This window comes from Podarcis filfolensis, assembly GCF_964270895.1.
Source record: "Podarcis filfolensis genome assembly, chromosome: 18".
Lineage (NCBI taxonomy): Eukaryota > Metazoa > Chordata > Lepidosauria > Squamata > Lacertidae > Podarcis > Podarcis filfolensis.
Window position 1 is genome coordinate 5,524,787 of NC_139622.1, and position 25,053 is coordinate 5,549,839.

The window sequence follows — 25,053 nt, forward strand, 5'->3', positions numbered from 1 at the left end:
AGACTTGACATTCTGCAATGCTAGAAACCACCAGTTTCCTCCAATCCCTACAGGGGATGTACCGTATTTTTCGCTCTATAAGACGCACCAGACCACAAGACGCACCTAGTTTTTGGAGGAGGAAAACAAGGAAAAAAATATTCTGAATCTCAGAAGCCAGAACAGCAAGAGGGATCGCTGCGCAGTGAAAGCAGCAATCCCTCTTGCTGTTCTGGCTTCTGGGATAGCTGCGCAGCCTGCATTCACTCCATAAGACGCACACACATTTCCCCTTACTTTTTAGGAGGGAAAAAGTGAGTCTTATGGAGCAAAAAATACGGTAACTTCTCCTGATCTTGAATGGCTGCAAAGTTTATTCAGGGTCCTGCGTTCCTCAACACTCCTCTAATTCTCTAAGGCTTTCTGGGAAGTGATTTATAATGAAATGAAAAAGGTATTTAAATATACCTTCCTGAAGAAACCAGAGGCCTTTCTCCTGGGAATGGTCGGCCAATTGGTGTCAAAGAAGGACAGAACATTTTTTTATGTATGCTACAACAGCAGCAAGAATACTCATCGCAAAGTATTGGAAGACAGAAGATCTACCCACCGTGGAAGAATGGCAGATGAAGGTTATAGATTATATGGGACTGGCAGAAATGACCGGCAGAATTCGAGACCAGGGAAAAGAGACGGCGGAAGAAGATTGGAAGAAATTTAAGGACTATCTTAAGAAACATTGTAAAATTATTGAATGTTAGAACGATGTTGATTCAGAAATTAAGTGGTTTTTAGCTGTAATGATTATGTAATCAAGAAAAATTATATAGGAATTAGGGGAAGGATTTGCTGAATTGAATTAATTAGAGATTGGAATACAGAAAGGGGAGGTATGAGGAGGTCGGGAAAGTAAGTTTTATGAATATAAGGGATGGAAATTATACTTGTTGTTGTATGTGTTTTGTATGTATTTTTGCTGTTTCTGTTTTTTGTTTTTTCTATTCTATATAAACCTTTAAAACTTTAATAAATATCTTATAAAAAAAAAAACACTCCTCTAATTCTCAAGCTTCCTTCTGCCCTTGAGCTCTCCTTCACTCTTCCCAGACTTCTCCCTAGTCCTCACTGCTGTGCCATGCAAGGTTTTAATCCCAACCGTACCGACTACTTTCCCTGCCCTCACAGAAGCTGGACTGGGAAGAAACTCCTAAAGCTCTCTGAACCTTCTGAGCTATGGCGGCGGCTCAGCCAATCAGAGTTAGAGACTTCACAAGTGCAATACAGATTTATTGTTCATGGAAAATGGAATGTTTCCTCCGAAACAACTGAGTGGTGTCCTGCTAAGAACATGTTGGGGGGGGAGGGATGGGAGGCAACAACACACACTTGAGTTCACGTCATACGCAAGCTTTAAGATAGGGCGCTGTGGTTTCGTTTCAGTTGGCAAAAGTTCGAGGCGATGACCAGGAATCAAAATTTGATGCAGTTGCCGCGTCGTGGCGAAGAAGCAAAAAGTCCTCAATAGCGCCGGGTGAATCGAGGGTCGCTGGGGCGGCTTGTTCTATCTGGGCTGGCAAAACTGCTTGGCAGACTGGCTCCCTGTGCCACGGGAGCTGGGGCGGCACCCTGCACGAACCCTCCGCGCCTGAGGACAAGAAGCAGAAAGTTGACTTCCTGCTCAAGGGCTCAGTGCAACACCCTGCACCCTCCTTAATTAACTTTATTTCTTTATTAAATTTATATACCGCCCAATACCCACAGATCTCAGGTCGGTTCACAACATAAAATTCCAATATGTATAAAAAACACAGACTACATAATAAAAATAAAAACAACCCAAGAACCCCCCCATTCCACTGTTTAAAGGGCAGTCTTTAAAATCATGGTCTCCAAGTTTCTTAATCCATACATTTTTCCTGACCAAGCATGCGTGCTAAGAGGCCACTGGGTCATCGTCACCCACCCCAAAGTCTTTTGCACGTGCACACAAACCTATCTATTACCTAACAAAGAGAACAAGTATCACTTAAAATATTTCAACCACAATCCAAAGCCCCTTCAAACTCTTGGCAGAAGTAATGTGGGGTTTTTGCAGGGCGGGGAGCAGCAAAACCCTTTCAAGTAACTCTTACCCTGACATTCCTCCTCTGTTTATCACATGGCCAGGCCCTGACTGAGCAGGGGCACTCCTCTCACCAGCTAAGAAATGAAAAGAATGGGGCAGGGAGGCAGGAGGGAACACGTCACTAAGGAATTATTGTATTGTTTAATTTTTTTAACAAATGCTTGCAGTCCCAACCACCCTTGCCCTTACCCTGAATTCAGTAGGACTTCTGGGTAGACATGATTAGGATTGCATTGCCATGTTTCATTTATTTGTGCTTTTCTATACCCCCAAGGCTCCTGCCAACCTAGCAGTTCGAAAGCACAAAGTACAAGTAGATAAATAGGTACCGCTCCGGCGGGAAGGTAAACGGCATTTCCGTGCGCTGCTCTGCTTTGCCAGAAGCGGCTTAGTCCTGCTGGCCACATGACCCGGAAGCTGTACGCCGGCTCCCTCGGCCAGTAAAGCGAGATGAGCGCCGCAACCCCAGAGTCAGCCACGACTGGACCTAATGATCAGGGGTCCCTTTACCTTTTATACCCCCAAGGCAGCATTTGTGGTTCTCGTGCTTAGGTTACGCTATGAAACTGCGACAGGCCCAAGATCACTCAGTGTGCTTTATGGCTGAGGAAGGATTCAAACCTTAATCTTCCCATGTCTAACCAAGATGATGCTCTGGTATTCAAGCTCTCTGCACACTGGCTTTCCGGCTGACTTCTGCACACAGTTCAAGGTTTGGCTCACAAAGCCCTCTTATTGCACCTGTGGTCAATCTCCTTTCATCTCCAAGAGAATGTAGGAAACTGCCCTATGTCGATTAATTTGTCCATTTAGCCTAGTGTGGCCTGACTCTGATGGCCAGCAGATGGCCAGGGTCTCTCTCAGGGAGTCTTTCATCACCAGCTGTCTGCCCTTTAAACCTGGGGCCTCTTTTGTGCATTTAGAAAGGGGGTCTTCCACCTGTCAGTTTGCATTTCTTAGTACAGAAAGTATTGATCTGATGTGTAGAGGTCTTTCCTATTCTGCTTAATTCAAGAGTGTTCTATGTGGTTTCTTTCTCTGTGAAAGAAACAGGCAGGAAGTTCTTGTCTGGGTTATTCCTTCTGGGAAGCCGAGTACAGCTGGATGAAACTGGTTCTGTTATCCTTTCTGTCAAGGTCACGCTGACTGTAATAGTCAGGGCCGGAGGAGCCTGGGTTTCTCATTTCCTCTTTCTATTTCTTTGTTCTGGTGCAGTGTTCTGTTCTGTATGTAGTGTTAAGGTTTATATAAGCTGTAAGTTAAATTTAAGATAAGTCTGCTGCAACTGAGTTTCTTATGTGCCAATCCTGAATGTATTGGATTTGTGACCACTATCTCATTTGCCTTCAGCAGTAGTAAAACTCTGCTGGATGAAGTACAACTGCCTCTGGTCTATTTTTGGGGAACGCTGCAGTGTGTTTAAGTTTTTCCTCCACACACATCACCACCCAACTCCAGCCCTAAGCTCTTAGGAGCCATTAGCAGCATGCCTACAAATGGGGCTTGTTACAATTAACTTTTTTTCAATTACAGGCCTGAATCAGACATGCTGAGCATCTAGCCTATGGCTGACAAATCAGTAGACCTACAGCTTGCCTGGGTTCTTCAAGATGTGGATCCTTATATTACCCTACAGGTTGCTAAATTCCTAACAGCCGTCCTCTCGTACAAGAGACGGAATGGAATGTTAGTTGATTATTGATAGTTATAAGAATTTTCTATAATGACATCAGATATTGAGTTTAGTGTAGTGCCTAAAATTTTTAATCTTAATCTTAAACTTTTCTTATGAATGGCTAATATCTGTCCTTGTGAGTTGTGAACTGTGTTATACTACTTGTGGCTTGTACGAGTCCGCTGTTTTATTTGATTTGATTTGTTTTGTTGTGTTGTGTTTCATGATGGGCGTAAAGCCGAATAAACATTTTGATTGATTGACATGCTGAGCCTCAGGAAGTGGGAAACCCACCAGGGAACACTTCGCTCTCCTGACTGTGCCACCCTTGCCCTTGGTTCTGAAATGCACCGCTGAACTGTACTTATTAGAAACAAAACATTTCGAAGGTAGAGAGGGGAGCGCCCGGCAAAGTTTGCTTTGATTTTTTTTTTACCTTGCCACCTTTCATGCTCCCGGCCGATGATCCCTTCTTCCACGCTGCCCTGCCAGGAACGGTCTTGGTGACCTTCAAGTTTGCGGCTGTGATCTCCCCAGTCGCGCCCGTCTCTGGATGAGGGAGCCGCCCACCCAAAAGAGAGAAGAGTGCCGTTAGCAAGCATGGAAGGAAGCTGGTGACATTTCCTCGTAAATATGACTTGCCTTGACAGTGTACTTAGGTTACCTCTGGAGGGGAACCTCAAAGAGGAAGTCCAGCTCCCTTATGACAGAACGTAAGACCTCCACTGGTGATCTTAGGGTGTGGGCAGAGGCCAGCCTTAAGATTTAAAATGGTTTAGTGAAATCCAATTTTAACATTCAGAGGCAGTCTACCTCCGAGTACCAGGCGCTGGGGATAAAACAAAAGGGGAGCCATTGTGTCTCCTTCCAATGACTTGTTGGCTTCCCAGAAGCATCTCCTGGTGGCTATAGCAGTACCACTCCTGTGCCCTTAGACCCCAGTTCTCTACCATCCAGACACTGCTTGGATTTTTCTGGCTTACTGAGGGCTAGAAAACCAAGGTTGCCTGTTCTGTGCTGCCCAAGCACACGAGAATTCACACACCACTTCCCAGCACACTAGCAGCGTTCAAAATTCCCCAGGTGCCAAGCGCATTTTACTACTATAGTGCGGGTGTCCAACTGCAGCCCCAACTACATGGAGATTTCTGGGCAACTGACAGCTCCGTCGAGCCTGGCTGACTCACACACAGACCTCCATCATCGCATCAAGGAAAATTAAGTGAAGGGCTGAGTACAGATATATTTGACTGTGCTGCAGGCTTTCCACAGGCACCCGAAACAGAACTCACAAAGCACTGTTTAGTCCACAGTTAATACCATTTCCATTGTGTGTGTTTCTCCTTCTGGGACCAGACACTGAGATCCAGCGCCGAGGGCCTTCTGGCGGTTCCCTCGCTGCGAGAAGTGCGGTTACAGGGAACCAGGCAGAGGGCCTTCTCGGTAGTGGCGCCTGCCCTGTGGAACGCCCTCCCAGCAGATGTCAAGGCAACAAACAACTATTTTACTTTTAAAAGACAACTGAAGGCAGCCCTGTTTAGGGAAGTTTTTAATGTCTGACGCTGTATTGTTTTTAATATTCGGTTGGAAGCCGCCCAGAGTGGCTGGGAAAACCCAGCCAGATGAGCAGGGTATAAATAATATATTATTATTATTATTATTATTATTATTATTATTATTATTATTATTAGAGCAAGCAGTGCAGTTGAGGCAATAGAATCGCAGAATTGTAGCACTGAAGGAAGGGACCCCCAGGGACATCCAATCCAATCCCCTGGCGAATAGATATTCTGTTGTGGTGACTGCAACCTAGGTTTAAGGTGCCACCTGGTGCCCGGCTTCTACATCCGAGTTTCTAACACGGCACCGGCGTGCGACAGCTCTGCTTTACGGACACTCACCGGGACGGTGGAGGCAACCCTCGCCCTTTGCTGAGCCTCCTCTCCGACCCGTAACTTCCCCAGCTGTCCCGCGAGTGGCGGTCAGGCCCTCCGTGCCGCTCGTCAGAGTAGTGCTGAAAAGGCAAGCCCACACAGTTGGAGTAAAGCACAAGGCATTAGCATCTGCAAAAAATGTGGGGGTTCTGGGGGGGGCAGCTTCAGCCTATAGGCCACAAATGACTTTCTGTTGAGATTAGGCTTTCGGCACGTTTCCCCCTCTGCAGAGACGGGGAAACCTATCAGGATGATCTGCCCTTGGAGAAAGATGAATCCAATGGGTTCGTAGATGGCTCTGGAGGGTTTTCTGGCTGGTATGACTGGCACTTCTATCAAATCCCTGGCTTACCTTCCTTGCCCTAGCCTGGTTACCACAATGGCTCAGAAAGCGCACCACCTTACTACAAGGACAGAGATGCACCAGTGGGGTTTTCTTGTACGTATTGGGAAGGTTGCAGTGGATCTTCCTACAGCACCCAGGAGCTTTCCCTATTGGCCTTTCAGCTTTAATCCCCCTTTCTCTGCCTTGTCCATGATGGCTCTTCCGCAAACCCGAGATGACACTTCAGCAATCAAGCAATGAAGAAGGACATGAAAGAGAGTCCGTGGTGCTGAAGCAGCCGATGAGAATTTTGTGGTTGGGATCCGGATAAAGGGATCTTAGACCCTGGCTCGCCCAAGGTGTGAGCAATAGTCAACCTGGCTTTGCTTCTCATGTGCAAATTGAGACAAATCATCTGCCACTCTTGTTTGGCCGGCATATTTATAATGTCATGTTCTTACTGCTTTTAATTATTGCTGCTTTTTCATATTGTGGCTGCAAACCGGCCAGAGCAATTTTTTTAGCTGGAAAATCAGAGATAAAAGGTATTCGAAATAAGTGTTGTTCTTCAAGAACACATGAAGCCAGAGGTTCGCTCTCTCTCTCTGTTACGAACAGTTCACTCCATTGCCAAGAGAACAGACCATTATTCAGGTTTGGGCTGTTTTTGGTTCTTGTTTAAAAAGGCTTGCCTCTTCAGCAGTGGGAATCGCTGAAGAGACACAAGTAAAATGTTAGTGCCTCTCTCTTATGGATATCAGGCTGATGTTTTGAGTCTGATTTTCCAGGTATTTGGGATGTGGTGCAGCCAACAGGAAGCGCTCATGCCTGGAAAACATGACTTGAGAACAGTTCTTCTTAATCTGTCCCTACGCAGCAAGACACGCAAAAGCTCTCACGGAGCAGCAGGCAGTCCCTTCGTTTTACTTGTAATCTGTTTCTCTTTCCAAGAATCCAAATCGCCTTTCTTGACCAGGATCCCCAAATCTCTGACAGCCAAGGCTGTCAACGAGAATGTGGAGTTACACTTCACACGAATTCCTAACGGGATTTATTCTCAGACTATGTCAGGATTATCTGCTTTCTAAGGATCCCACCCCAGAAACAAATTGACTGAAATGATCCCAACGATGTTCACATGTGTGAGAATTACACACACTCCTGTTGCATGGAGTGAGGCAGTGCCAGGGCAGGAATCATGCAGAGGTGCGGCAGTTAGCTCTCTGTGGCTACCATATTTTTCGCTCTATAAGACGCAGCAGACCACAAGACGCACCTAGTTTTTGGAGGAGGAAAACAAGAAAAAAAATATTCTGAATCTCAGAAGCCAGAACAGCAAGAGGGATCTCTGCGCAGTGAAGGCAGCAATCCCTCTTGCTGTTCTGGCTTCTGGGATAGCTGCGCAGCCTGCATTCGCTCCATAAGACGCACACACATTTCCCTTTACTTTTTAGGAGGGAAAAAGTGAGTCTTATAGAGCAAAAAATACGGTACGTGTCTCCCTCTTGCTGCAGCCTTTGCCTGAATTAAATTGCCTGTGGCACTGCCTCAGCCTACTACTCACAGCCTGGGAATTCCCAACCCATACCGTAAGACCATAAACCATTGTGCAAGGTTTTTGGACATCAAAGCATTTTTTATAACAATACTGCTTTGCATGGGCATACCTGTCCATCCCGATCTGGCACAGTTCTTGAACTTTCTCTCCTGGTCGGGAGGGAAGAGAAAATCCATGTTAATGCACACAGGTGAGTAAGCTTTGGAAACAAGCAGGGGACAGGCTGCAACCCAGTGGCAGAACCACTGATTTACATGCAGTTGCCCTGGTTCGATTCCCAAGGTGGGCCGGGAAACTCTGGAGAGCTGCTGGCGGTCAGCGCATACAGTATTGAGATGCATGGACCATGGTCTGACTCAGTCAGAGACAGTTCCCTAGATTTCTAAATTCTGCTGCTGTGCATCTTGTTAAAGGTAAAGGGACCCCTGACCATTAGGTCCAGTCGTGGCCGACTCGGGGGTTGCGGCACTCATCTCGCTTTACTGGCCGAGGGAGCCGGCGTACAGCTTCCGGGTCATGTGGCCAGCATGACTAAGCCGCGTCTGGCGAACCAGAGCAGCGCACGGAAACGCCGTTTACCTTCCCGCCAGAGCGGTACCTATTTATCTACTTGCACTTTGACGTGCTTTCGAACTGCTAGGTTGGCAGGAGGGCATCTCGTTACTTTGGGATTAATCAATAGGAAATTACGATAACCACCGGCATCTTCTCAACTTCTGACAGGTCATGGCCAGGAGAAACCAACTTGGCAGCTCTTAACTGGTCTGCTATCTGCCATGTGCATGGTGACTCAAGGTCGTTCCACACATTGCAGAGCAAGAAACTGAACCGTTTTGAACAGTATACAGCTGTGTATACTGTATATAGAGTCGGTACTGTATAGAGTACTATATAGAGTACTGTATAGAGTACTGTATATAGTCGGTACAGTATAGAGTACTGTATAGAGTACTGTATATAGAGTCAGTACTGTATAGAGTACTGTATAGAGTCAGTGTGGTGTAGTGGTTAAGAGTGGTAGTCTCGTAATCTGGTGAACCGGGTTCGCTTCCCCGCTCCTCCACCTGCAGCTGCTGGGTGACCTTGGGCCAGTCACACTTCTCTGAAGTCTCTCAGCCCCACTCACCTCACAGAGTGTTTGTTGTGGGGGAGGAAGGGAAAGGAGAATGTGAGCCGCTTTGAGACTCCTTCGGGTAGTGATAAAGCGGGATATCAAATCCAAACTCTTCTTCTTCTACAGCACGCTTGTCTTCAAACACCAAAACGTCACCTTTGCACTTTATGTTTTGGGGTGAACAGCTAAAACTGTGAAACAGCCCAAACCATAGGGGCCTAGGAGCAGAGGAAGCCGCCTTATATCTAAGTCAGACACTTCATCTGCCTGGCTCAGTACTGCTTCCTCTGACTGACAGCAGGTCTCCAGGATTTCAAGCAGAAAGTGGTCTTTCCCATCATCGGCTGATGATATGGATTGGGCCTGGGACTCTAAAAACATTCTAGTTCTGAATGAAGGGTCGGCTTAAAGAGGAAGACAGGAAAGGGCCGTAAACAGAGACAGATCTTTGGTCCATCTAGTTCAGCACTGTCTTCCCTGACTGCCACTGGCTCTCCGGGGTTTCAGACATTGGGGAGTTCCTGCTCCGTCAACTAAACTATGCTCACTTCCTTAAAGAGCTGCCTATGAGTGAGGAAGAAGAGCACGAAAAGTTTCCATTCCTCATTTGAACCACAATGAGCCGTGCAGTTATTCCCATGGTCAGAGGCAGTGAACGCTTTTGAATACACTGGAAGCCACAGGAGAGGGCGCTCTTGCGCCCAGGCCTTGCTTGCAGGCCCCCAGAGGCTTCCCTCCCTGTGAGACGCAAGGGTACAGGGAACCAGGCAGAGGGCCTTCTCAGTGGTGGCACCTGCTCCCACCAGATGTCAAAGAAATAAATCACCATCTGGCTTTTAGAAGACATCTGAAGGCAGTCCTGTTTAGGGAAGTTTTTAATGTTTGATGTTTTATTGTGTTTTCAATATTCTGTTGGGAGCCGCCCAGAGTGGCTGGGGAAACCCAGCAGATGGGCGAGGTATAAATTATTATTATTACATAGGCATCTGGTCAGCCACTGTGAGAAAAGGGAGCTAGTCTGGGTGAGCCACCAGCCTGACCTGGCAGGCCCTGCGTGGCCTTGGGTTTCTGACAATGCAAGACACAGGAGGGAAGACTTCGCTACCTGTCCACCGAGTGGTCCTGGTACCGGCTGCGGTCTCTGTGGTCAAAGCCATGGAAGCGATCTGGTCGACTGAAGTCAGAGTGGTACCCATCATCCAGGGCCACCCGCTTTGCTTCAGGCCAATACGAGTCGTCCCGCCTGCAGGGGAAAGAGATTCAGCAACTCCTTGACTCCGTCACCCCCATCCAGAGAAGCTGGCCTGCCGATGGTCGTTACCCCTCCAGCACCAGGAAAAGACCTTCTGCTTCTCCCATAGTTCATGAAATGGCAGCTCTGGGTTGCTGTTAAAGCTGCTTTTACTGGCACTCTTTTTTTCATTTGTATTTTTTAAAATTAAACTTTTTTAAAAAAACTCAGCAATCCTGCAAACCTGAAATTAAAGGGTGGCGTAGAATTTGAGAATATATATATATATATATATATATATATATATATATATATATATATATATATATATAAATAATCCATATGAAAAAGAACCATATTAAGAGACACGAAGAAGCAGAAAACAAGAAAAGTGAATAAAAAAATATTATCATCACACTGTTGCTAATACAACATGTGGATGAATTGCATCCTGCACCTTATCATTCCAAAACTGGATAAAAAAATACTCCGCTTTTCAAGACATAATCCATCACAAAGATACCTCTGCTAACACAAATAATATATATTTTTTTAAAGTAAAAATCCAGTAAAATCCAATTCCTGCAGTGCTTTTTAATCTTCTCCTCCTAAAACAGAGGATGGGTGCATAGGTGTCTGTAAGGAACTGGGCACATCTCCAGCACAAACTGATAATGGTTTTATACTAGCAATGGCTTTCCCAGCACTTTTCTTTCTGCTGCCAATCTCCCCGGGAGGAACGTGGCAGGGGTGAGGTACGATAAAAAATCAGCCTGGCAAAAAGTTATCTGAGCTGTACTTAAGTCAGACTGACTCCTTTGGAAAGCAGCAAGACTAGCACCAGCCGTGCGGCTTGGCTTCAGTCTTACCTCTTTATCTTTATTGAATATAATTTATATTATATTTATATTAAATTTTCCATTTTACTATTTAGAATATTCATTTGGGCATCCTTAAAATATCAATGACTTCCCTTCTTATCTTTCCGTGGTTCATTTCACATAGCATAAATCCCTGCATATTTTATATAAACTAAACCATTCAGTATTCCATTGTTACTTCCATCAAAACTTATTTACACTGTTGAATTTATCTTAATGCTGCCAACGTTTTGAAGCGTACACAATTATTCCCCGTATATTCAATAAACATTTCCCAATCCTAAACAAATGTTCTTCTTGTTCTCTTATTCTATAAGTTAGGTCTGCCAGCTGCGCCTATTCCAACAGTTTTAAGATGTTTTGTTGGCCAAAAATGGAAAACGAGTGACGCAAATTCCGTCAATTCAAGTTGCCATTGTTATTTGGCTGGGGCCTCGCTCGTTTTCCATTTTGAGGCTAACAGAACATGGGCCACAGTTGCTGCATACATACCGTATTTTTTGCTCTATAAGACTCACTTTTTCCCTCCTAAAAAGTCAGGGGAAATGTGTGTGAGTCTTATGGAGCGAATGCAGGCTGCACAGCTATCCCAGAAGCCAGAACAGCAAGAGGGATTGCTGCTTTCACTGCACAACGATCCCTCTTGCTGTTCTGGCTTCTGAGATTCTGAATTTCTTTTTTCTTGTTTTCCTCCGCCAAAAACTAGGCGCGTCTTGTGGTCTGGTGCGTCTTATAGAGCGAAAAATACGGTAGATAACCTTTTTTGACACCTGGGCATTTCCGTCTGAATTATCCCCAACAAAAAGGACTCTGGGTGTTTGTTGGTTTCCCCCCAATACCCTTTTACCGGTCCACCACATATGAAAGAACGTTCCCTTAGTCTCATTGCATCTCCAGTACTTACCTGATTCAGTCTTATACATCTTAGCAAGTCTGCTTGGAGTTCAGCCTTACGTCTTTATTTATTGGGTCATTGATTTCTATTCTGGCTCCGTACCTGCAGGGCTTCCCAACCACAAGCAGCCCCCCTCCCTGCCCCCCATAGGACCAGGAGGGGACCCCAACCCTCAATTTAAGGGGACGACTCAAATGATTGACACGTTTTGCTGCATTTGGGTAAAAAGCGGCCTTTAGCATGAGCTCTACAGTTCCCCGAGGCGCAGCTCAGCCGCCTCACCTCCCGTCCGTGTCGTACGGCCGCCTCAAAGCCGAGCGGCGCTCCTGCTCGTAGCGCAGCTGCTCATGCTGCCGGCGCAGCTCCTCCCTCTCGCGCTGGATGCGCTCCTGCTCCCGCCTCCTCTCGTGCTCGATGTGCATCCGCTCCCGCTCCAGCCTCTCCCGCTCCATCCGCTCCCGCTCCAGACGCTGCCGCTGGAACTGCAGCCGCTCCCGCTCCCACTGCAGCTTCTGCCTCTCGTCCCGCTCCCGGACGGCCTGGATGTGCTGCTCCCGCTCCCGGCGCTCCCGCTCCCTGTTCAGTTTTTAAAATACAGGTTGCGCTCAGGCAGAAACATGAACTGTACGGTCATACCTCCGCGCTGTGGGTTAAACCACAGAGCCTAGGATTTGCCGATCAGAAGGTTGGCGGTTCAAATCCCCGCGACGGGGTGAGCTCCCGTTGTTCAGTCCCTGCTCCTGCCAATCTAGCAGTTCTCAAGCACAAAGTGCAAGTAGATAAACAGGTACCGCTCTGGCGGGAAAGTAAACGGCATTTCTGTGCGCTGCTCTGGTTCGCCAGAAGCGGCTTAGTCATGTTGGCCACATGACCCAGAAGCTGTACGCCAGCTCCCTCAGTCAATAAAGCAAGATGAGCGCCGCAACCCCAGAGTCGGCCACGACTGGACCTAATGGTCAGGGGTCCCTTTACCTCCGCTTACGTATCCCTCTGGATACGTAAACTTCGGGATGCGAACGCAGCAAACCCAGAAGTATTTTTCTGGGTTTTGCCGCGCATGCATACGCATAAGCGCTCTACGCGCCATACGCATAAGCGCTCAATTGTGCAGCGCTCATGCACAGAAGCGGTCCTCTGGTTGCGAATTCCTCGGGATGAGGCCGGACCTCCAGAACGGATTCCGTTAGCAAGCGGAGGTACCGCTTGTACACCCAAGAATCATACGCAAAGTTAAAGACCTGGACCTCTACAATAAATAAATCATACGTTAAAAAAAACCAGAATCTTCGATCTCAAGGGAGGCTGCATGGCTGTAGGCAAGCTGCGCAGCAGTCTTCACTGAGAATTAATTAAGTTGTTGTTGTTGTTAATTATTTAATTCATATACCGCCCTATACCCCGGGGTCTCAGGGTGATTCACAGAATTAAATCAAGATATAAAACCACAAAATGCATAATCAAAATAAAAACAACAACCCAATAGCCTCCCCCTACAAAAAAAAACCACACACATTTTAAAAGGGCATAGGGTGTAAATCAGCTCAACCAAAGGCCAGGTCAAAAAGGAATATTTTTGCCTGGTGCCTAAAGTGTACAGTGAAGGCACCAACAAGTGAACTTCCCTGGGGAGAGCATTCCACAGATGGGGAGCCACTACAGAGAAGGCCAGATCTCGTGTTGCCACCCTCTAGACCTTAGCTGCATTATATATTGCAGACCTGCCCGAATGAGACAAGGTATTTAATCTTACCCATAGCCTTAGGGTAGCAACCATTACTATGGACTTCTCTAAATATTTATGCCCAAGTGTTTCCTACAGTTTATAGAACAGCATATAATGTATGATGTCCTCTCAACAATACTGCATAGGCCACCAGCCGCCGTCCTCCAGCTTTTTTAAGGTTAAAAAGTGCCTGTATAGTGTAAACCCCCACGGATCCTTGCAGAGGCGGACCAGTTTCCCCAGCAAGAGGGTCAGTAAGGGCAGTGTGCCAGGCTGCTACTGAACTCTGCATCCCCAGACCCAGCAGCATGAAGTCACCTGGCTGTGTTTTAGAGCAGGGAGGCTGCGTAGATCGTCAGGTTGTGTGCAGTAGATGAGGAAGGTTTTTTGACTCCCAATAGCTTAAGCCAGGCTTCCTCAAACTCGCCCCTCCAGATGTTTTTGGCCTACAACTCCCATGATCCCCAGCTAGCAGGACCAGTGGTTGGGGATGATGGGAATTGTAGTCTCAAAACATCTGGAGGGCTGAGTTTGAGGAAGCCTGGTTTAAGAAATAGAAAGTCCCACGCACGTTCAAAGCATGAGTACTGATTGGCTGCCCCTGGGCAGATCTTTGAACAGTTCTGTTGGCTAGTGATGAAAGCTCAGGCTTAAAATGCTTAAAATGCTCCGCCTGTGGAGTTGTGCTTTCCACTCCATCCCAGCACATAGCTCATGGGGTGCACTGAGTAATACAGACACCTCTCTTTAAAGCCATCATTTTGCAACTGGCTACACAAACACACACAGAGCTACTATTCTGTTCCTGGGCTTGGGGTTTCAAAAGCATGAAGTAGGTTCTGAAATAGTCCCATTCCTGTTTTAAGGCACAGTTCCAGCAGGTGAGTGGAAAGCCTCAAAAGGTTTGGCTACCCCCCCTTCCCTGTACAGTGGTACCTCGGGTTAAGTACTTAATTCATTCCGGAGGTCCATACTTAACCTGAAACTGTTCTTAACCTGAAGCACCACTTTAGCTAATGGGGCCTCCCGCTGCTGCCGCGCCGCCCGAGTACGATTTCTGTTCTCATCCTGAAGCAAAGTACTTAACCTGAATCACTATTTCGGGGTTAGCGGAGTCTGTAACCTGAAGTGTATGTAACCTGAAGCGTATGTAACCCGAGGTACCACTGTACTGGTTGAGCTGGTTGCCCACCAAAAAAGGCTACTGGCACACTGGAGATTTGCGGCAGACCCTTCGGCACATGAGCTGCTGCAGTGAGGATTCCTTTAATGTGGAAAGCAGGAAAAGTCCTTGCCCCTGAAGAAGCAAAAGCGGAAACCCAAGATCCTCCACACCTCTAGAAACTCTGGCAGCGAACTTGCAAGACCGATTGAGAAAAAATAAAATGGAGGGAGCAGGGAAGGGAAGTGACAGAGACCTATAGAGAAGTGAATATATGAGCTCTGGGGTGGGGGGGGAGAGGAGAAATGTAATAATTACGTGTCAGAAAAGACAAAAAGGTACTCGGGCAACGTTTAATCAGCGGAACGGGAAAGGAAGAAAGAGTTTCACCAGCCAGGCTATGAGCACCCGTCTAAGAGGAAAAATGTGTCAGGCTCTTACATAATAAAGAGCCCTTTAAAATATCCACTTGGAACAATGGGAGCGGCAGGGGGGAAATATGCAGGAGGCTTCACTTGGGAGCTGAACAATCCCCATTAAACTGAAGCAGATAGCACAGATGCCGAGGCAAGTGACAACTGCATAATAGATAATGTCAACGGAGCACAAAGTCATCACTGGATAATGATCTCTGGCTGCTGCGCCAAGGCAGAAATATTTCAAAGCCCCGCGGAGAGAGAGAGAGAGAAAACGAACCCTCTGGGGTGCTCGTGCCATGCATGGAAACAAGGGTGAAACAAATGAGAGTTAGCCCGTATTGGAGTCCCACTCCATTAGTGTAGAAAGCCTATCAGTTCCTTTCTTCCTCCAGCAACAGACTTGAACCAAGCATAAACACACAGCTATCAAGCGATAGCTGCCTTTATCACTGCCTTTTTTTAAAAAAGGACAACAGCACCTTCTTAGCACCAGCAACCGAGTGGGAAGCCCTTAAGCTGCACAGGAGATCCAGAAGCAGCTTTGGGGCTCCCTCCAGTGGTTCTCCTGAAAGTCACCCTGTGGTAAACGCTTGCCTCACAGTTTTACTCCTAATAGGAGAGGGGGAGTTTTAAGTGGCAGAGTAAGTCCACACATAAACATTCTCTCTCTCTCTCTCTCTTTGCCACTGCCTAACCACAAAGCCCCGACAGCTAGGGTGGCCCCTGTGAACTGCTCTCAGGAATGCAACCAAACAAACCCAGGGAAATGAACGAACCTAAGTTAGCTACGTCCATTACATATCACTGGGTCTGCTCTAAGCGGGATTAATGGAATAGATTACTTCAATGCGTTATAAACAGGGCTGCCTCTGAAGACGGTTCGGAAACTTCGGCTAGTGCAGAATTCACAGGCCAGGTCGCTTATCGGAGCAAGGCGGTCTGAGAATATTGCACAAATCCTGCTCCGACTGCACTGGCTACCAGTTAATTTCTGGTTCAAAGTGCTGGTTTTTACCTATAAAGCCTTAAATGGCTCAGAACTGCAAAACCTCAAAGACCACCTCTTTCCATATGAACCTACCCAGACCCAGATCTTCTGAGGTTCTCTTTTGTTTACCTCCCCCTTGAGAGGTCCGGAAGGTGGCAATACGAGAACGGGGCCTTCTCTGCAGTGGCTCCCAGTCTGTGGAATGCTCTCCTCAGGGAATTTTGCTTGCTCATCATACACCTTTAGGCACCAGGCAAAAACGTTCCTTTTTAACCAGGCCTTTGGTTAATCTGAGTGACATCCTTTGCCCTTTTAAAATGTGGCTCTTTGGGTGGGGGGGGGTGTTATTGGGCTATTGTCTTTTATTTTGATTTTATATATTGTGATATTTTCTGTGAACCACCCCGAGACCTGTGGGTATAGGGTGGTATATAAATTCAAATAATAATAATAATAATAATAATAATAATAATAATAATAATAATAATAATTATTTCACCCTATGAAAGGTGTTCCACCATTCCAAGGCTCGCCACCCAGAAGACTTTGCTGGTGGGCGGCATATAAATAAAAGGTCTGGAGATGCAAGCACACCTGCGCTTAAAACAGATGATGACGAGACGTCCCTGTTTTAAGGCTGAAGATGGTTGGAAATGCCTGCTGGTGTTTATCTCAGAAGCAGGGACACCCTTTTCAGGCCGAAAACTGCATTCCCTCTTGGGCAAGCTTCTGGGGGGGGGGCCCACAGGCTGATGTTGTGGGCGTGGCCTGGGCGCCAGAAGTGGGTGTGGCAACAGCTAGGACTCTGTGCAGCAGGATACATTCCACCCACCCACCCACAAAAGCCAGAGGTTTCCCCGCCACCAGCACCTCAACACCTCTCCATCCCGGCAAGGAAGAGGAATCACAATTTGAGGACACATTTCAGTCAGGTAAAAGCACTCAGGGGCGGCGCAGGGTGCAGCCAATGAAAAGAGAAGGAGGGTGAACTGAAGAAAGGAAGGAGGGTCGCCTTAGGTCCACGGGTCAGAAATTGTGTCGATGCCAATCACCTGTCATTCTGCAGAGGGCAAAATTCCGAAGGTGAGGCGAGGGGGATCCCAACCTACCTCCGCCGCTCGGTCTCTCGGATTTCTCTCTCGCGCTGCCTCTGCCGCTCTCGTTCGCGCTGCTCTTTGATTTTGTCAAAAGACAGAATGTCCTGCTTCTCTTTGCTTTCTGACTTGCGGTCGTGGCTTTTTGTGCTCTGGAGTCGGGAAGTGGGGTGGGGTGAAAAGCAAGGATTAGAAAGATTGACACAAAAGAACGGGGAGATGTCCATTTTCCTGCCGAGGGGACAAGGAGAGAGATTACCACCACCACCACCACCACCCCAATTGTCTCTAACTCCCAACACAGCGCTGGTGTAATCCTGTTAGGAAGGACCCACATCCCTGGCTCAAGGGGCACTTCTGGACAGATCACATTTGAGAACATAAGCCCAGCCCTATTGGATAGCACACCAGAGAAGTGCATCTAGCCCTGTGAAAAACAGGGGTGCTCAGGTAAGTCGAGGAGCTTTAGAATACAGGCCAGGAACTGTTTTTTTATGTCAAGAACCACATTCCCTCGGGGCAACGTGCCAGGGCTGTACACTGGCAGGAGGGCAGCAGCACAGCCAAAAGTGGGAAGACAGACTCTTTTATTTCTGGCACCCCCCTTTCCTCTTTCTGGCACCCGTGTGAAATTGGGCTGAGGGCCACAGGCTGCACACACTCCTGCTTTAGAAGCAGAATGATGCCTCCTGGGAACTTTTAAATGTCTGGGTCCTCCTCTCGCTGCCCACACAGGCTCAGTTGAAACCGTTCCAACTCCCATGACGCTATTCCATTACACAAAGGGCGACAGGACTTCTCTGCACATCCAGGGACTGCTGGGTGTGACGATTTATTAGAACTACAAAAGAGAAGGATGTGGCCCTCCCACCCCTGGCCTTCCTTTCTTTGCACCGTCTAGTTTCAAGACACCAAACCAAGGGCTTACTCTCTCTTTTGATGTGGTTGTGGTTTTCACACTAATAACCGGCTCTCCTTTGGACTTGTCCATGACTACCGTCCGCTCTGCTCCCCGGCTTTCTGCAAGGCAACAATGGATTTAGGCACTTCAGATCTCTGGAACAAGTGCAAAAATCAGACTAGTCATCGCTCTTTATTGGCAGGCAACTCATTTACACAGGAGTTGCGTTCTAAGGCAGCGTGAACGTCAGGACATGCGTACACCAGCCCTGACCCACTCCACCCCCTTTTGGTGCTGAAAATGGCACACGTCAAGAGTCGTGCATGTAACAATCATGCAGAAATGCAGAGCACTGACCACACTGGCTGGGACTGATGGAAGCGGGCGTTCAGCAATATGGGAAGGAACGCAGGAAGCCATCTAGCTCAATACTGCCTACACTGACTGCCAGCAGCTCTCTGGGGTTTCAGGCAGGGGGAGGGGGGGGAGTGTCTTTCAAAGCCTTACTTATCAGGGAACTGAAGCTGAGAAGTTCTTTAAGCAAAGTAGCTGTAGCCCTTCGCCTAGCACATAGGCAAACTAAGGCCCGGGGGCCGGATCCAGCCCAATCAACTTCTAAATCCAGGCTGCGGACGGTCCGGGAATCAGCATGTTTTTACATGAGTAGAATGTGTGCTATTATTTAAAATGCATCTCTGGGTTATTTGTGGGGCATAGGAATTTGTTCATTATTTTTTTCAAAATCTAGGCCCCCCACAAGGTCTGAGGGACCGTGGACCGGCCCCCTGCTGAAAAGGTCTGCTGACCCCTGACACAGAGGGCCACTGGTCCCTATCCTCTGACACTTAACAAGACAGAAGTCCACCGATGCTACTGTTTGCCGAAGAATGGGGCTGGGGGGGGGATGGAGAGAGAACAATTCAAACAAGGTAAAATTAGAGGCTGAGAGATGCCTTCTTGTTCTTATCCTTGATAGATCAGACAGGTTGATTTGTGTCTAGTGAGGAAGCCATCACAAAAGCAAATTGAACAAAGGGAACAACATATTCATATGAAATAGGATACATCACAGAGGCTGGAAACAAAAGCAATTGCTCTGAATAGGTCAAAACGTACTTCCAAGGTACCCCTCTGAGACACACAAGTGAACACAAGCCTAGCATTTTCCAAAGCCAAGGTGCATTTCCCCCTCTGAATGAAAACTGGAGGCATGTTTCAATGCTGTTCTTGAAAAGTTTGCCTTCATCAAATGAGTCTATGTTCTGTATATTTATCTGAGTCACTGCTCTGTCCAGAGTTACCCATCGTGTGGAGGAACGAAAGGCAGCCTGCTCCGGAGGCAGGTCGTTCTGCTGCACCAGGAGCAACTAAATGACCCCATCACACCAAGTGCAGTCACATGGGCTATCACCACCCACTACCCCAACTTAGGCCAAATGGAAGCAGGCAAGATCAGAGTTGCAGATCATGCAGAGAAGCAGCAGGCAGCCTCGTCTGGGGTTGTTTTGGGCTCGAGGGAGCTTTTCAGTTCTTTAATTTATTCCTCACTGCGCACAGCAATATGGGAATGACTGGTTTTAAGCAAGCCTCTTCCGAGAGTATTTGCTCAGCTGCCAGGACTGAGCCTCCTACAAGAGCCTCCCCTTGACGAAACGGTTCAAACTGGTTAGTTGGCGGAAACTGGAATTGGCGTAAATGACTGGCAGAATCCGAGACCTGGGAGAAGAGTTGGTGGAAGAAGACTGGAAGAAATTTAAAGACTATCTTCAGAAATACTGTAAAATTAATGAATGTTAAAATGATGTTGGATTGAAAATAAGTGGCATTAGCAACAAAGTTAACAAGAATATGCAAAATTGAATTGATAATGGATGAAAATATAGAGTTATAATATGTTAAGATACAGAGTTAAGACAAACGAAAGAGGGTAAGGATTTGCTGATTTGATTATTTAAATGGGAATACAAAAAGGGGAGGTGTGAGGAGGCCAAGGAAATAAGATAATGAGTTTAAAGTTACAAAAAATGGATTTGTTTTTAATTCTTTTTTAGCTATTTGTCTTCTATTTTTATTTTTTATTTTTCATGTATTTTTCTATGTTTTTTTTTCATCTTTTTCTTTTTATATGACCTTTTTCATTTTGTAAATTTATGGTTTTGTAAAACTTCAATAAATATCTTTAAAAAAAAACTGGTTAGTGAGAGCCTCTCTGCCAACACAATCCCACCCACGCCTTTCCTAAGGGTAGCGTGATATTATTCAGAGGCCTTCTATAGGCCCTCTATAGATTTATTGCGGCCATTGGCCCATATCGAAAACAATACATCAAAATTTATCCATAAACAATACAATTTAAACAGTTCCAAGTTAAAACACCCATATAAAACCAATTTTACTTCAGTTAAGTAAACACTATACACAATAAGCTCCCTCTATGTAAACCACAATTCAAATCCATCAGATTTTGGGGGGTATGCATCTTAGTTCTGGCACTTATTGATGGTTCTTAAGTTTAGCTAAGCTGTCAGAGTCATACAGTGATCCATTTCTCCTCTTTTGAAATAAAACATTAATCAGGTATCTAGCGACTGCAAGGGATCTACTTGTATCTTCGTCGTTTAATAAGTATATTATTTGGGCTTCCTGAGGTCTGTCAGCAATTCTCGATAAATATGGGGCCAGAAACTTGGACCGTGAAGCCGAATATAATGGACAACAGAAGATTATATGATATAACGATTCTATTCTATGGTATCTGAAGAAGTGTGCATGCACACGAAAGCTCATACCAAGAACTAACTTAGTTGGTCTTTAAGGTGCTACTGGAAAGAAAAAAAATTTTTTGTTTTAACGATTCTATAGATCCACTTTTACAGTCACAGAGGAGTGAAATCTGTCCGTTGGAGAGTCTGTTACCCAACACGTTTGATGGGAAAACATTGAATCTAGCTTTTATAAAGGCATACCTGTGCGTCACCCCAGATAAGGTAGTTAAATAAGATGGAAGTTTCGTTGGTGGTGTTAAGCCAAGGTTTATCGGCGAACAGCCTTCTATATCGGATACAAATGTCCAACCCACTCACACGCCCCTCACATGCATGAAGCAAGCTCTCAGCAGGGCCATAAATCACACTAAAAAAAAGCCACCCACCCCCACAGCTTTTGTTACCTGATTTAATCGATCGCGAACGGTCAGAGGATCCCTTTTTTTGCTCCTCCGTTTCAATCCCCTCTTTCCCGTCTCCCGCCTCTTTCTCTTCTGACTTTTTGGGGTCATCCTTTTTCTCCAGTTTCTCTTCTTTCTTAAGGCTAGGAGACCTACAAGTAGATTATAGCACACACAAAAAAACTTAAAATACACACACACACACACCTTTGCCGTAAAGCTACGGGATTCTAAAGGCGCAGCTAAGATGTCCTTGCAGATCAGAACATCCCATCAATGTTAACAAATAAAGTGATCATCAAAAAGCTTTAAAAAAAGAAAAGCACCTTTAAAATAACATTTAAAACGCTTCCATTATTTGCTGGTTTTATTGTATTTTCTGTTTCCTTTCCTTTTTCATTTTATTTATAAGCAGACCTAGAAACTGATTCTGAAGGGCAGCAGAGAATTTCCTTCAAAAGAAGTCAAAGCTAAGCTGCAGAAGCCAGTTTTGAGGATTCTAGCACAATGAGATTCCCATTCTTGACCACTGACTGCACACATCCAGAACCCTGGGCTGGAAAAGAAGGAGGTGACGTGCTTCTCTGTGTGCACAAAACACAGCTGCATCGACCAAGAGCCCTGACCTCTTTTCCTTCAACTCCTCCCAGAACATCTCCACTGCCCCCAAACCTGGAGGGCAGCAGAGAGAGAGCACACACACACAGGCTGTTCACATTTCTGGCTTAAGAGTGGCAGTAACCTTCCTTCTCTCGGTACTAGAGCTGAGCCTGGCCCAGTGCTTCCACCAGTAGCAGCCAGATCTTGGCTTGTTCAAGCAAGTTTGCGGTCCAGAGGTAAAGAACCTCTGGACCGCAAACCAATCACGGCAGTTTCCCCAAAGCCACACCCACCCACCCACCCAGTGACATCACTGGTGACATCACCGGACGGGCAGGAAGACCCTGTTTAATTCTTCATTGGTTGCTTGCCCGAGTCTCAGTAGGGAACAGGATCGTGCAGCCTAGGCAGCAGGATTTGATCGCTGCTCATCACCTAATGAAGCCTTGTGCACAAGCACGCTTGGAAGCAGCTGTCATGTCTCCATGGCCATTAATTTCATGGGGTTCCACTCTGAACATCATCATCATCATCATTTATTTATTTATATCCCGCCCTCCCCAGCCGAAGCCGGGCTCAGAGCGGCTAACAACAATAAAAGTAACACAACATTCTAAAATCAATTCATTCTAAAATCAATTCAGAATCAAATTAATGGCAACCATTGGGCTAGAGGATTACAGAAGGAGGGGGTCAGACTGTGCCTTGGCCAAAGGCCTGGTGGAACAGCTCTGTCTTGCAGGCCCTGTGGAAAGATGTCAAGTCCCGCATGGCCCTAGTCTCTTGTGACAGAGCGTTCCACCAGATCGGGGACACAGCCAAAAAAGCCCTGGCTCTGGTTGAGGCCAGCCTAACCTCTCTGTGGCCTGGGACCTCCAAGATGTTTTTGTTTGAAGACCGTAAGTTCCTCTGTGGGACATACCAGGAGAGGCGGTCCCGTAGGTACGAGAGTCCTAGGGCTTTAAAGGTTAAAAGCAGCACCTTAAACCTGATCCTGTACTCCACCGGAGCCACTGCAGCTGGTATAGCACCGGGCCCCAGTATCCCAAGCAGGCTGCAGAATGCCAAATTGCTTTCCCCGGTGGAAGGGCTGAGCCAGCAGCATCCCTTTGCAAGGAGGTAGGAAATAACATAATGCAGAACAATGTGAGAACACAAGGACAGCCTGCCGGATCAGGCCACTGGCCCATCTAGTCCAGTATCGTATTCTCGCAGTGGCCAAACTAAACGCCTGCGGGAAGTGTGCTAGCCAGGCCCAAACAAAAGAACACTCTCCCCTCCTGTGGTTTCCAGCAACTGGCATTCAGAAGCGTTCCTGCCTCCATTTGCTCTGCTCATTCATGCTTTGTCACGAAACGGCTTCAAAGCCCGACACACAGGGGATTATTAAAACTCCCGCTTTACTTTTCCGATTTGGAGTCCGTTGAGTGACGCCTGTCCTTCTCCTTCTTGGCTTCTGTTTCTTTCTTGTCTGACGATGCTTTTTTCCCGGCAGGTTCATTTTTGGCCTGGAATGATATTGAGGAAATTGCTTAGGGCCGGGGCATGCGTGTACACGAGTCAGTAGGATCACACAGTAAGATGCTATTCCTGGGATGAACCACTTGCAAAATAGGGGGGGAAGAAATTTTCAAATGCTTCTCCCCACCCACCCCTGAAGGTGTTGCACGTGGTTCCCGCTTTCCGAACACAATGCGTTCCCAGAAAATCGTTCATAAGGCAAGCATTTGCATAATGAGCTGATGATGTCCATTATTTTCTATGGGAACATTTCTATGATTTGCTCAATTTCTTTCCCCTCCCCCCATGGTTCCTTCCAGAAATGGCTGCAGCAAACCAACAAGAGATAAACAAAGGAAAAATGATTTGCCTGATCTCTCTTGCTCCCTGATTTGTCCCATCTCCATCTCTCCCTAAATGATTTCTGCCCCAAAATATCTGCCAGTGACCAACAAAACGCAAACAAGTAAGGAAGTGGGCAAACCCTGGCTGTTCGGATATCTGAATTGTGAGGTTTGGGCATAATTCTTTACGTTCAGATAACTGAATTTGTGAATAACAAGCATTCTCACCGTGGGACCTGTGCGTACGTTTCAGGGTAAAGTTTACCACGAAGGAGTGGGCTGTTTTCGGTCACATTTCTCGTGGGTAGCAAAAATACTCACTTTTTCAACGGAAATCATTTTCCCATGCAGTTCTGTCCGATGAAGATGGTTGATGCATTTAGTCGCTTCCTCGGATGAAGACATGGTGACAAAGCCGTAACAGCGAGCGCCGGGACTGCGGGCATTGGTCACCACTTTTGCACCCACCACCTGCCAGGGAGACAGGGAGCAAAGGAACATGGGCAACTGGCACAGCAATGCCGGAGGAAGCAAAATTACCAAGAAGGGGGGAGGGGATCCGTTCCAGGAGTCCATTCAACTCCCGAAACAGTTCGAAAACCAAGGCGCGGCTTCCGATTGGCTGCAGGAGCTTCCCGTACTCAATCGGAAGCCGCAGAAGCCGCGTCGGACGTTCGGCTTCCGAAAAACGTTCACAAACCTGGAACACTCACTTCCACGTTTGCAGTGTTCGGGAGCTGATTTGTTCGGGAGCCAAGCCATTTGAATACGAAGGTACCACTGTAGAGTTACAAACTTAATTCGTTCAGGAGGTCCGTTCTTAACCTGAAATCGTTCTTAACCTGAGGTACCACTTTAGCTAATGGGGCCTCCCGCTGCTGCCAGCACACGATTTCTGTTCTCATCCTGAGGTAAACTTCTTAACCCGAAGTACTACTTCCGAGTTAGTGGAGTTTGAAACCCAAAATGTTTGTAGCCCAAGGTGTTTGTAACCCAAGGCACCACTGCACTGCAATAGTAGAAGCAAGTTTCTACCAGCTGTCAGCAACTGGATTAATGCCTCCTAAACTTACCATAGGGCAGGGGCCAGGAATAAACCATAATTTCAAGCACCTGGAGTTTCCCAATCCCCCCCCCCTCCTTTTTTGCCTGTCAACAGTGCTCCCTGTTTAGGGGGTTATTTCCTAAATGTCTCATACGGTGGAACCTCAGTTTTCAAACGTAATCCATTCCAGAAGACCATTCGACTTCCGAAACCTTCAAAAACCGAAGATCAAAAGGCGGTCAACAAAATCCATTGATAAAATGGGAAAATGTGCCTCGGTTCAAACGGTTTTCGGCGTTCAGGTTCCGAATTGTCTGTCAATGGAGACATTCGAGAACCAAGGTTCCACTGTATTATTACTGTATACAACTCTAAAGACAATGTATTGCAGAAA

At 46.7% G+C, this 25,053-nt stretch overlaps 1 protein-coding gene and 1 long non-coding RNA gene across 4 annotated transcripts in view; both read right to left on the bottom strand.

The window, feature by feature from the left end:
* The window catches only part of LOC310753654, a 318,231-nt gene that overhangs the window by 247,214 nt on the left and 45,964 nt on the right, over positions 1 to 25,053 (bottom strand). The gene's annotated exons all lie outside the window — the stretch shown is intronic.
* The window catches only part of LOC310753295 (scaffold attachment factor B2-like), a 36,339-nt gene continuing 12,531 nt past the window's right edge, over positions 1,246 to 25,053 (bottom strand). For all 3 annotated transcript variants that reach the window (XM_083594427.1, XM_083594425.1, XM_083594426.1), the window contains 12 exons: positions 23,936 to 24,085; positions 23,175 to 23,278; positions 21,174 to 21,322; positions 18,032 to 18,123; positions 17,119 to 17,255; positions 12,000 to 12,293; positions 9,816 to 9,953; positions 7,706 to 7,745; positions 5,681 to 5,793; positions 4,216 to 4,328; positions 2,112 to 2,178; positions 1,246 to 1,624 (listed from right to left, as the gene is read on the bottom strand). In XM_083594427.1, the coding sequence (XP_083450553.1) occupies positions 1,498 to 1,624; positions 2,112 to 2,178; positions 4,216 to 4,328; positions 5,681 to 5,793; positions 7,706 to 7,745; positions 9,816 to 9,953; positions 12,000 to 12,293; positions 17,119 to 17,255; positions 18,032 to 18,123; positions 21,174 to 21,322; positions 23,175 to 23,278; positions 23,936 to 24,085 (1,524 nt within the window). In that variant the 3' untranslated portion in view covers positions 1,246 to 1,497. The remainder of the gene's footprint in view (positions 1,625 to 2,111; positions 2,179 to 4,215; positions 4,329 to 5,680; positions 5,794 to 7,705; positions 7,746 to 9,815; positions 9,954 to 11,999; positions 12,294 to 17,118; positions 17,256 to 18,031; positions 18,124 to 21,173; positions 21,323 to 23,174; positions 23,279 to 23,935; positions 24,086 to 25,053) is intronic.